The sequence below is a fragment of the Moschus berezovskii genome, chromosome 26, assembly GCF_049115385.1.
Source record: "Moschus berezovskii isolate FMDL1 chromosome 26, NW_MosBer_1.0, whole genome shotgun sequence".
NCBI lineage: Eukaryota > Metazoa > Chordata > Mammalia > Artiodactyla > Moschidae > Moschus > Moschus berezovskii.
The window spans coordinates 3159151-3172139 of record NC_142485.1 but is presented as its reverse complement, the minus strand read 5'-3'; the positions used below and the strand labels follow the sequence as shown (position 1 = coordinate 3172139).

Here is a 12989-nt window from a genome sequence, read left to right as displayed (position 1 = left end):
ATGCCAAACGGTGACCTCTCTGTGGTGCTGCCTGAGGGGCTGTCGGATTTTAATAGTCCTCATCTCTCAAACGAGCATCTTCTGGTGGGCATCTAATTAAAGATTAGGCTATTCAATTTGAATTCCTATTATGATTTGGCAGCAGAATGTAAGGCATCCTTTACATGCACCTCCCCATCTAAAATGATTTTTCACTCACTCTGATTACACACTGTGCTTTCTCCTTTTTGGCAAATAACAGGTTTTAAAAAGACTAATGACTGAACTGAACTGAAAAAGAAGGGAGTTACAAATGTTGGAAATTTAAAATCAATAATAATAGAAGTGGCCGTGTCAGTGGTGGTCCTGGTGGCAGAGAGCCGCGGGCTGACGTGGCAGCCTGGCGCAGCCCCAGCCCTCCGCTGGCCGGGGGTCTTACCGGGGTTGCAGTCTGTCAGGAGGGAGCAGATGGACAGGAGCACTTTGGAGATGGTGAGGGCTGGACTCCAGTTGTCCTTCAAGATGTCCAGGCAGATCACGCCTTGGCTGTTGATGTTACAGTGGTAGATCCTGGTGCGGAAGGTCACCTGGAAGACAGTGCAGAGCTGACGTAAACAGACACGCCACTGACTTATCTTCAACTTTAAAAGTTTCGTTGGGGGTACAGTTGATTTATAATGTTGTGTTGGTTTCAGGTGTAAGCCAAGTCATTCAGTGATACGTATCCGAGCATTCATTCTCTTTCAGGGTCTTTACTCATACAGGCTGTCACAGAGTACTGAGTTCCCTGTGCTGTACAGCAGATCCTTGTTGGTGAGCTTGTGTAAGTTAGTTTCAATCTCCTAATTTATCCTTCCCCTCACCCTCTATCCACTTTGGTGGCCATAAGTTTTTTTCTATGTCTGTAAATCTACTTCTGTTTTATAAATAAGTTCATTTGTACCGGTTTTTCTAGATTCTACATATAAGTGATATCATCTGATATGTCTTTGACTTATTTCATTTACTATGATAATCTCTACATCCATCTATATAGCTGCACATGGCATTATTTCATTCTTTTATACGGCTGAAAAATATTCCATTGTGTGTGTATATACCACATCTTCTTTATCTATTTCTCTGGGCATTTTGGCAAAGGAAACAGCAACCTGTTTGATTATTCTTGCCCGGAAAATTCCATGGACAGAGGATTCTGGTGGGCAGTAGTCCATGGGGTTGCAAACAGTTGGACACAACTGAGCACGCACACACACATACACACACACTAGACACTGAGGTTGCCTCCATGTCCAGGCTATTGTAAACAGTGCTGTTATGAACACTGGGGTGCATGAATGTTTTCATATTATGGTTTTCTCCAGATACATACTCAGGAGTGGGATCCCTCTTTAAGAACCTCCATTGTATTCTCCACAGTGGTTGGATCAAACTGCATTTCTGCCAACAGTGTAGGAGGGCTCCTTTCCTCCACATCCTCTTAAGCATCTATTGCTTGGAGACTACTTGATGATGGCCACCCTGACTCATAGACACACCTTTTACTAGACAAAATAATCCAAGGGTCATTGGCTGGATCATGGAGAAAGCAAGGGAATTCCAGGAAAACATCTATTTCGGCTTCACTGACTACTCTAAAGATTCTGACTGTGTGGATCACAACAAACTGTGGAAAATTTTTAAAGAGAAGGGAATACCAGACCATCTTACCTGTCTTCTGAGAAACATGTATGCGGGTCAAGAAGCAACAATTAGAACCAGATATGGGACAATTGACTGGTTCAAAATTGGGAAAGAAGTGTGACACCCTGCTTATTTAACTTATATGCAGTGTATGTCATGCGAAATGCCAGGCTGGATGATTCACAAGCTGGAATCACAATTGCCGGGAGAAATATCAATAATCTCAGCTATGCAGATGACACCACTCTAACAGCAGAGGAACTAAAGAGCTTCTTGATGAGGCTGAAAGAGAAGAGTGAAAAAGTTGGCTTAAAACTCAACATTCAAAAAACTAACTCATGGCATCTGGTCCCATCACTTCATGGCAAGTAGATCGGGAAACAATAGAAACAGTGAGAGACTTTATTTTCTTGGGCTCCAAAATCAGTGCAGATGGTGACTGCAGCCGTGACATTAAAAGACACTTGCTCTTTGAAAGGAAAGTTATGACCACCCTAGACAGTGTATTAGAAGTAATGTATGGATATGAGAGGAGGACCACAAAGAAGGCTGAATGCCAAAGAATCGATGCTTTTGAACTGTGATGTTGGAGAAGACTCTTGAGAGTCCCTTGGACTGCAAGGGGATCAAACCAGTTAGTCCTAAAGGAAATCAACCCTGAATATTCATTGGAAGGACTGATGCTGAAGCTGAAACTCCAATACTTTGGTCACCTGATGCTTAGAGCCAATTCACTGGAAAAGACCTTGATGCTGGTAAAGATTAAAAGGCAAAAGGAGAAGGGGTGGCAGAGGATGGATGGTTAGTCAGCATCACTGACTCAGTGCACATGAATCTGAGCAAGTCCGAGATGGTGGAGGACAAAGGAGCCTGGCGTGCTGGCGTCCACGGGGTCACAAAGAGTCAGACACGACTTAGCAACTAAACAGCAACAGATACTTAATTGTTCCTTTGGCACACAAGGAGTAATCAATAAACAAAATCTTTATTTCAGAACTTGTCATGCTGGGCACAGAGGACTAAACTCCAGTGGCAAGGTCATGACATTCTGCTTCTGATGAATTCTAATCGTTTAACGAAAGTCTAATCATTTAACGAATGTTCTGGGGATTGCGTTTATTTTTGGTACAACAGCAGGAATGCTTGTAAGGGGAAAACTAACTCAAGGCTCTAAAAAAAGTTCAAAGAAGGAAATGTTCACAAGTAAAAACCTTAAAGGAGATTTTTCTTAGATTCCAATTATTTGAAGGATTTTGTACATTCAGAAAATTTAAAACAAACATGGCAATACTACAAAAAGGAAACGAATATTATTCTATGTTACAATTTAAAACCATGAACTAGAGCACGTATGTAAATAATGCACTTAGTTTATGGACAGGCTATACTAGTTACAGTATACACACATCTTCCTCCTCAACTTCTGTGTTCTGAATGTACTGTGAGTGCAGCCTACCTGTAATAGCTAGATTACCGCTGTACTTTGCTTAGGCATAATTTTGAAACATGCTTAGAAACATTTTTAAAGAACTTCAGTTGGAAAACTTATCAGTTTTATAACTGATAGAATTCTGTTTTACAAAAGTCTTATGTAAGCAACAATGAGATTTGAATGCTATTTATTAACATCGTGTTAATAAATGGTCTCAAATTTATAAGCTGAAATATTTTTTAAAAATCTTGGTGTTCTCAAGACCAGTCCTTCTGGCACCCTAAGTTCAAAATGACTCTGAACCAAGAAATACACACTGCAGGTCTTTGTAGGTGCCATCACTCACTCCAGCAGGGCTTCCAGGGTCCAAAACATCAGATTGGCTGTTTAGCAAATGTCTGAAGCTGAAAAGATAATGCCTTATGGGAGAGAGAGAGCTAAGACACGTGCTGTGTGCTGGAGAAAACCTGGAGATGGAGTTACCGGCACTGAAACTGGAAGAAAAGTGCCTCCCCTGAGAATGCTCAATTCTGAGCACACAGGCTATGCAAACACCAACTAAAAAGGGGCTTAAATGACTCCATCACTATCAGATCAAATATATGATTAAGGAAAAGCATACAAATATATATTTAGGGCAAAAATGAAAAAAGGGAACAAGTGCATTATGAAGAAATGAATAATTCATCAGGAAAACGGAACAATTCTGAGTGTGCTCCACCTAACACAGCGCAAAATACAAAAAGCACAAGTTGGCAGAATTATGCAGAGAAAGTGATACATCTATAGTCACAGAGGGACATTTTCACTGAAGCACGTTTGGTCAACAAGACCAAAACGTAGCAAGGATGCTGAAAATATGGAAAACCAAATTAATAAAACCAAGGGACTGAATGAAAATGAAATTCCATTCCCAACAAATAATCACAGGAAAAAGCGTTCAGCGTCATTAGCAACTAAGGAAATGCAACCGAAAGGCTCGGGGAGGCAGCACTACACCCTGTGGATGGTACAGTAAAGCATGGTGATTCGCTAAATGTCAGCGAGATGCGTGCAGAGAAAGCGGGTCACTGCTGGCACGAATGTCAAATGGCGCAGCTGCTCTGGAAGGAAGGCTGGCAGCTTCTTATGAAGCTGAATACGAGCTCACCAGACATCTCAGCAATTGCGCTCTTGGACGTTCATCCCAAAGAAATAAAAACTATGCTCACACAAGCATACAGAAATGTTCATAGCAGCTTCATTTTTAATAACTAAAAACGAGAAAGAATCCATTTGTCCTTCAGTGGGTTAACAGTTAAACAAACTGGTGCGTCCACATCACGGAATACTGTTGCTGTTCTTTAGTCACTCAGTCATGTCTGACTCTTTGTGACCCTGTGGACTGTAGCCCACCAGGCTCCTCTGTCCATGAGATTCTCCAGGCGTGAATACCGGAGTGGGCTGCCATGCCCTCCTCCAGGGGATCCTCCTGACCCAGGGATTGAACCCGACTCTCTAGTGTCTCCTGCACTGAAGGTGGGTTCTTTACCACTGAGCCATGTGGGAAGCCCTCACGGAATACTTACTACTCAACAATAAAAACAACCACACACAACAACTTAGATCGACTGCAAGAGAATTATGCTGAGTGAAAAAAGATCGAGTTTCAGAAAGGGACATTCTGTATGATTTCACTTATAAGCACATAAGAAATATTTATTAAAAACTGATCACATGCTGAGCCACAAAGAAAGCTTAATAAACTTCAAAAGATTACTAAGACCATAAAGATCTCCCATCATAGGACTGCAAACTAAAAAAACCTATTTTCAAATAAGTCTTGGATCAAAGAAAAAAAAATCAGCTATGATTATAACTGAGTGACAATAAAAATGCTGGCTTATCAATACCAGAATCTGTGATTCGGCTAAGATAGTTGTAAAAGAGAAATCTACAGTTTTAAGTGCACATATTAAAAAGGAAGAAAGACATTAATGAGCTAAGGAAACAACTAAGGAAGAAAAAAGAATGGAGTAAGTCCCATGAAAGTAGGAAGAAGTGGGCAGAAGTTAATAAAGAATACCTGTGATGTCAAAATCTGCAGAGACGTGAGAGTACCTGGCCCTTTAAGGGTAGATGAAAAGACAGTATTTCTATGATCCAGTGTAAATGATGAGTGGCTTTTGTATGTAACACAGTATTTTAAAAACCCATCTGAGTCGAGTTTCCTGTGCTGTATAGTAGATCCTCGTTGGTTGCCTATTTTTTGTATCAAGGTGGGTAAACGTTAATCCCAACTCCTACCCTATAGTACAAGGAACTCTACTCAATATTAACTTATATGGGGTTATTCCGTTCCGTTCCGTTCAGTCGCTCAGTCGTGTCCGACTCTTTGCGACCCCGTGGACTGCAGCCTACCAGGCTTCTCTGTCCATGGGATTCTCCAGGCAAGAATACTGCAGTGGGTTACCATTTCCTTCTCCAGGGGATCTTCCCGACCCAGGGATCGAACCCGGGTCTCCCGCATGGGAGGCAGACGCTTTAACCTCTGAGCCACCAGGGAAGCCCTTAAATGGATATATGTGTGCGTATAATGGAATCGCTTTGCTGTAGACCTGAAACTAACACAACACTGTAAATCAATTAGAAAGAAAACCCTATCAGATATTATGGACTACTCTGGGCCAGTTAATCATCAAAACAACTAAAGGAGGGAAGTATTATTACTGTGCTCACTGTAAAAATAAACGGTGAGAGATGACAGATGCTAACTAAACTTACTGTGATACTTACTAAAAATATGATCATATATCAAATCACTGCGCCATACACCTGAAACGAACGCCATGTTCTATGTCAGTGCTCTCTGAATAAAATTTAAAAAACCTTTTTTAAATAAAGAAACTGAGGAATCCTTATACTGTTTGGCATTGCTGCTGCACTAATTTACATGCTTATCACACGACCCAGCAACTCCACTCCTGGGTATTGTCCGAAGAAGATGAAAACACTAACTTGAAAAGACGCATGTACCCGTGAGCTCATGAAAGTGTTAGAACAGTCGAGACATGGAAGCAGTGAAACTCTCCATCAAGAAGTGAATGGATAAAGATGTCGTGTACACACACACGATGGAATACTGTTGTTCAGTCGCTCAGTCGTGTCCAGCTCTTGCAACCCCGTGGGCTGCAGCACGCCAGGCTTCCCTGTCCTTCACCATCTCTCAGAGTTTGCTCAAATAGCACTCAGCCATAAAAAAGCCTGAAATCTTGCCATCTGCAGCAACACAAAAGGACCTGGAGGGTTTGATGCTACGTGACGTCAGTCAGACAGAGAAAGACAAATCCTGTACGATGTTCCTTACACGTGGAATCTGAAAAACAAAACAAGTGAAAAAACCGAGCAGAAACAGTCACAGGTGGAACAGGTGGCTGCCACAGGGAGGCTGGCGGGGAGGGGCAAGAGAGACCAAGAGGCCAAACTCGCAGTTACAAAGTAACCGCGTCACGGGTGTGAAGCGCAGAGAGGGGGGAATACCGTCAATCGCTCGGCAGCATCCTCGGAGGGTGACGCACTGTCACTGGGCTAAGCGTGGTGATCGTTCTGAACTGCACAGAAGTATCGACTCACTACGTCGTGTCTTAGGAACTAACAGTGTTGAAGGCCAATTCTACTTCAGAACCAAGCTCAGAGGAAGATCAGATTTGTGGGCAGAGAGGGGACAGGATGAAGGCAGTTAAAAGATACACAGTTATAAGATAAACAAGCAGTGAAGGGCAGGGAAGCCTGGCCTGCTGCAGTCCTGGGGTCGCCAAGAATAGGACACGTCTTAGCAACTGAACCGCAGCAACAAGGATCTGACATTGAACATGACAGACATAAAGAACGGCTGTATGTTACACGTGCAGGTTAAGAGAGTAAATCCGAAGGGTTTATGGAAAGAAAACCTTTTATTAATTTTTTAACAAAACATGTTTCCTATTTATGAGATGACAAAATTAAACTCACTGTGGTTAAAAAAAAAGAGGCAGGGACAGAGGTTAAAGAACTGACTCACGGCCGCATAGCTGGTGAGTGGTGGAGCCGGAATTTTACTTTATTTTATTTTATTTTTTTGTCCACAGTATTTGTTAATTGTTTATTTATTGAGAGACTATTTCTCACCCCAGATAGTCATAGTTTCATAGTTCAGGAACACAGGAAAGTAACAAACTTCCATGGAACTCAACCCAAAGAAATTCTTTGTATTCCAAATCACTTTGCACTCTGAAAGATACCAGCCTTCCTCATCTCCTCAAAATCTTTCATGGAATCATAATTTCTGTAGAAATCTGCATATGCCTTCTTTCTTTGTTCAGCTACAGCAAACTTATAGAAAGTTGCAAACCCCAGGGAGACCATGAATGCTCCAACAATATGAAATCGCAGACGTTTGGCCAGGAGGCCACGCATCTGAGGTTTTGCCAAAGCAGTGGACATGGTAGTTTTTCTTCTCGACGGCTCAACCGCAACGTCCTTTCAGGATGGAGAAATGGACCCGGAATTTTAAAACTTTGTTGACCTAAAGTCCACACTCTCCTGATCAGCCTCAACGCCTCTTTTATTATTTTTTAAACTTAATTCTGAGGCAACGACAGATTCACAGGCAGTTTTAAGAAACAATACAGACAGATCACATACCTCCTCCCTACGTCCCCCCCAGGAGTAACATCTCGCCTAACGACAGTGTCAAATCACAGGAAACTGACCCTGACCCCGTCACTGACCTCTCCCAGGCATCCCAGCATTACACGCACTCATGGAAATGTGTTTCTGTGGGCTTTATCACCTGTAGATTTGTGTGGCTGCCACCACGGTCAAGACACAGAACAAACAGTCCATCACAGACGTCCTTTGTGAGACCCTTCAATGTCCACAGTGACCCCACTTTCCTCCCTTCTGAATTCTCAACAAGACGACTCTGCCCCTCATCTCCACAAATCTGTCACTTCAAGAACATGCTATGAGCGGAATCACACAGGGTGCCACGTTCTGAAGCGGGGTCTTTTCAGCATAATGCTCTTGAGGCCCATCTAAGTTACTGGATATATCAGGAGTCGGTTGTTTTTACCGCTGAGTAGTATTCTACTCAACACTGCAAAACAATTTTGAAAGAATATATGGTTTTGGGCGTGAGGACTCGGGCTGGAATCCTACAGGTCAATGTAGCATCTCTGGGGTTCAGTTTCCTCATGTGAAAAATAGGGAAATAACCAGCTATCCCCTTGGTTATCCTCTGTGATGACTGCGGTTGAAGGCGAGTCCTCAGCCCAGGCCCGGCCCCCGGCAGCAGGAGGAGCTGTCTGAGCTCTGCACCCCTCCAGGATCTCAGGAGCATCGCAGCATCATGTGTTTGTGCAATAATCTTCCACCTCCTGAACTTTAAACATGTGGTCTCTCTCCCACCACGGGCTCCAGAGCAGAGACAACAGTCCATGCACAGACGGACAGCTGTTCTGAACAGGGCGAGAGGTGAAGAAAGCATTTCAAGAAGGTGTTGGTTTGGCCAAAGAGTTAATTCAGGTTTCCGTGTGTGTGCGCGCGCGCTCAGTTGCTTCAGTCAGGTCTGCTCTTTTTGACCCCCTCCAGTCCCCTCTGTCCATGGGTGCTCCAGGCAAGAGCACTGGAGTGGGTCGCCATGCCCTCCACCAGGGGATCTTCCTGACCCAAGGGTCGAACCTGCGTCTCCTGCACTGCAGGTGGATTCTTTACTCACTGAGCCACCTGGGAAGCAGCAAACAAAAAAACCTGACCAAACTTTTTGGCCAACCCAATATTTCTGACCAGCAGATTCTACACATAATTTAGAAAACTACTGTAAAGCAAACAAATTCTTCAGAGCTGGAAAGCTGATTATGACAGTAAAAAGGATCAATTCAAATAAGATTTCAGGAATAACCTCTATTTTTAGCTTCCATTTTTCAAACATTTTTTTGATCAGGAGATAAATGGCACTGTGATTTTACTGAGGAAGTCTGAGATCAGTGAGAAGCACATTCCTCCTAAAAAGACTTTTCCATGGAGACCCAGAGAGGAAATATTTGGAGCCTCTGTGCCATAAATCAGTGAACCATATGAAGAAGGTCCAAACATAGCAGGGTCAGCATCATTCAGGTGGGTGTTGGCCAGAGGCTCACGGTGAAAGTGTTCATCTGAACAGCCTGTTACATTAACAAATGTCGGTTGTACCACCCTCCTTGACATCTCTAGTGCTCTCCCCTCAAAAACCGACTCAAGAGTGCTGTCCCGACAATGACCATACCCTAAGACCAGAGTGTCGGCGGCAAAACCAAACCCGCAAAAACCCACTGTAAGTGAGGGGGAGCGCGCGTCCTTAAGACTGAAGTAACAAACATCAGCGACACAAAAGAGAACCCCTCCCACAGTTTAAGCAAGAACCCGGAAACAGATCCCACCTTGACTAAGTGGCAGTAAGAGGATGCAAATGAAACGTTAACTGGAAACCGTGGTGCGTGACGATGACCCCAGAGCATGTTCCATTTGCTTGTGGACCCGAGCAACTTTCTGAGAGCTTCAAGTACAATTTAAATGATTAAAAAAAAAAAAAAAAAGAAACTTCATAGCATGGACACTGAAGTTTAAGAAAGTCCTTCTCAGTTCCTTGTAAGTGTAGACGTGGAAACATACACGACTAGACCCCTTCCCCTGTCCTGCTCAGCAAGTTGGGGCTCCCTGCTCAGTTCCCAGGGCCCATTCCAACCACACAGCGATCGATCACTCCCGCCTCCGGCAAGACAGGATGCCCGCGAAGACGGGACTAGGGACCAGTCGTTAGACTCCTTCTGGTAAATATGAGTGTGCACAGGACATTTCCGGAACACACGCTGCCTCAGGCTCAGTTTGGTTCTTCGCACGTGCGTGTTCTTTTCTGCTAGTGGCTTTCTCTCTCACTGTGCTTCCTTTCCCACCTGTATTCCCGAAACAGTGACCGTGTCTCTTTTGACCCGTTCTGCTGTCTCAAGCTTCCGTAATGGTTTCCAGCGGATCCTCCTTTGTGGCAGGATTGTGTCTCAGTGTAGACAGAGTCGCTGAGTGTGAGCTCTTTCTCAGGGTACAGGATTTTTCCGCAGAAATCTCATGTGCCTGGGCTGATGGAGTGGTTTGCGTTTGCTTCTTCAAGGGCTTACGAAGACAACACTAGTTTGAGAGAAGACTGTGTCGGGTTACCCACGAAGTTAAACTGGCATTTCCTGAACCTGAACAAAGTTTTCGGTCAACCCAATATTGTTGTTACCGTTGTTTAGTCACTAAGTCATGTCCGAGTCTTGGACCTCATGGGCTATGACACTCCAGGCTCTTTTCTCCTCCAGTATCTCCCAGAGTTTGCTCAGACTCATGTCCATTGAGTTGGTGATGCCATCCAACCATCTCATCCTCTGTCGTTCCCTTCTCCTCCTGCCCTCAACCTTGCCCAGCATCAGGGTCTTTTCCGGTGAGTCAGCTCTTCACATCGAGTGGTCAAAGTACTGGAGCTTCAGCTTTGGCAAGAGTCCTTCCAATGAATAATCAGGGTTGATTTCCATTAGAATCAACTGGTTTGATTTCCGTGCAGTCCCAAGGACTCTCAAAAGTCTCCTCCAGCTCCCACGATTCAAAAGCATCAATCCTTCAGTGCTCAGCCTTCTTTATGGTCCAGCACTCACATCCGTTCATGACTGTTGGAATAAACATAGCTTTGACTGTAAGAACCTTTGTTGGCAAAGTGATGTCTTTGCTTTTTAATACCTGTCTAGGTTTGTTACAGCTTTTCTTCCAAGGAGTAAGCGTCTTTTCATTTTATGGCTGCAGTCACCATCCACAATGATTTCGGAGCCTAAGAAAACAAAATCTGTCACCGCCTCCACTGTTGCCCCATCTATTTGCCACGAAGGGATGGGGCCGGATGCCATGATCTTAGTTTTCTGAATGTTGAGCTTTAAGCCAGCTTTTTCACTCTCCTCTTTCACTTTCATCAAGAGGCTCTTAGATTCTCTTCACTTTCTGCCATTAGAGTGGTTTTGTCTAAATATCCGAGGCTGTTGATATTTCTCTCAGCAATCTTGATTTCAGCTTGTGATTCATCCAGCCCAGCATTTTGTATGATGTATTCTCCAAAGAAGTTAAACAAGCAGGGTGACAATACATAGCTTTGAATACTCCTTTTCCAATGTGGAACCAGTCCATTGTTCCATGCTGCTTCTAACGGTTGCTTCTTGACCTGCATACAGATTTATCGGGAGGCAGGTAAAGTGGTCTGGTATTCCCATCTCTTTAAGAGTTTTCCACAGTTTGTTGTGATCCGCACAATCAAAGGTGTTCGTGTAGTCAATGAAGCAGAAGTAGATGTTTTTCTGGTATTTCCTTGCATTCTCTATGATCCAACAAATGTTGGCAATTTGATCTCTGGTTTCTCTGCCTTTTCTAAACCCAGCTTATACATCTGGAAGTTCTCAGTTCACATACTTGCTGAAGCCCAGTTTGAAGGATTTTGAGCATAGCCTTACTAGCATGTGAAATGAGTACAACTGCACAGCAGTTTGCACGTTCTTTGGCATTGCCCTTCTTTGGGATTGGAGTGAAAAAACTGACCTTTTCCAGTCCTGTGGCCACTGCTGAGTTTTCGAAATTTGCTCACATACTGAGTGCAGCACTTTAACAGCACCACCTTTTAGAATTTTAAATAGCTCAGCTGGAATTCCGTCACCTCCACCAATTTTGTACACAGTGATGCCCTTAAGGACCACTTGACTTCATACTCCAGGACGTCTGGCCCTAAGTGAGTGACCACACCGTCGTGGCTATCCAGGTCACTGAGAACTTTTTGTTCAGTCCTGTGTATTTTTGCCACCTCTTCTTACTCGGCTCTGCTCCAGTTAGGTCCTTGCCGTTCCTGTCCTTCACCGTGCCCATCCTTCATGAAATGCTCCCCCGATGTCTCCAGTTGCTTGAAGAGATCGCTAGTCTTCCCCACTCTGTTTTCTCTATTTCTTTGCATCGGTACTGAAGGCCTTCTTCCCGCTCCCTGCTGTTCTCTGGAACTCTGCATTCAGTTCGTGTAACGTTCCCATTCCCCCTTGCCTTCGCCTCTCCTTTTCTCAGCTATGTGGGCAGTCTCCCCAGACAACCACTTCACCTGCTTGCACTTCTTTTTCCTTGGGCTGGTTTTGGTCTCTGCCTCCTGTCCAGTGTTACAAACCTCCATCCGTAGTTCTCAGGTACCCTATTTACCAGATCAAATCCCTTGAGTCTATTCATCACTTCCACTGTATAATCATAAGGGATTTGTAGTAGGTCATACCTGAATGGCCTAGTGTTTTTCCCTACTTTTTTCCATTTAAGTATGAATTTTGCAATAAAGAGCCGATTACCTGAGCCACAGTCATCAGATTTTGTTTTTGCTGACTGTATAGAGTTTCTCCATCTTTGGCTGCAAAGAATATAATCAGTCTGATTTGGGTACTGACTATCTGGCGTGTCCATGTGTAGAGTCATCTCTTGTGTTGTTGGGTGTTTGCTATGACCAGTCATTCTCTTGGCAAAACTCTGTGAGCCTTTTCCCTGCTTCATTTTGTACTCCAAGGCCAAACTTGCCTGTTACTCTTGACTTTCTAGTTTTGCATTCATCCAGTATTACATATACCAACATATAAGGCAGGAAAGTTACCTCTTGGTCAACTTATGTTCAAACAGAGGTTTTAGAGCTCAAATCAGTTTTTTTAAAAAGGAAAATACAGAAATTCAACAATACACTAGCAGCAGGACACTCCTAGAAGTACAACTTAACTGTCTGAAGGCTTGCTTTGCATAGCTTTAGATGTCCATTGGCAGATGAATGGATAAGGAAATTGTGGTACATATACACAATGGAATATTA

General features: G+C 43.6%; 2 protein-coding genes across 4 annotated transcripts in view; both read right to left on the bottom strand.

The window, feature by feature from the left end:
• The window catches only part of LOC129549462 (ubiquitin-conjugating enzyme E2 E2), a 361063-nt gene that overhangs the window by 56794 nt on the left and 291280 nt on the right, over window positions 1–12989 (bottom strand). For all 3 annotated transcript variants that reach the window (XM_055416768.2, XM_055416762.2, XM_055416767.2), the window contains one exon: window positions 419–566. In XM_055416768.2, the coding sequence (XP_055272743.1) occupies window positions 419–566 (148 nt within the window). The remainder of the gene's footprint in view (window positions 1–418; window positions 567–12989) is intronic.
• LOC148773723 (cytochrome c oxidase subunit 6C) lies at window positions 7201–7570 on the bottom strand. The gene has a single exon (XM_088832684.1). It carries the CDS (start codon window positions 7553–7555, stop codon window positions 7331–7333), a length of 225 nt encoding a protein of 74 aa, XP_088688810.1. The 5' UTR covers window positions 7556–7570; the 3' UTR covers window positions 7201–7330.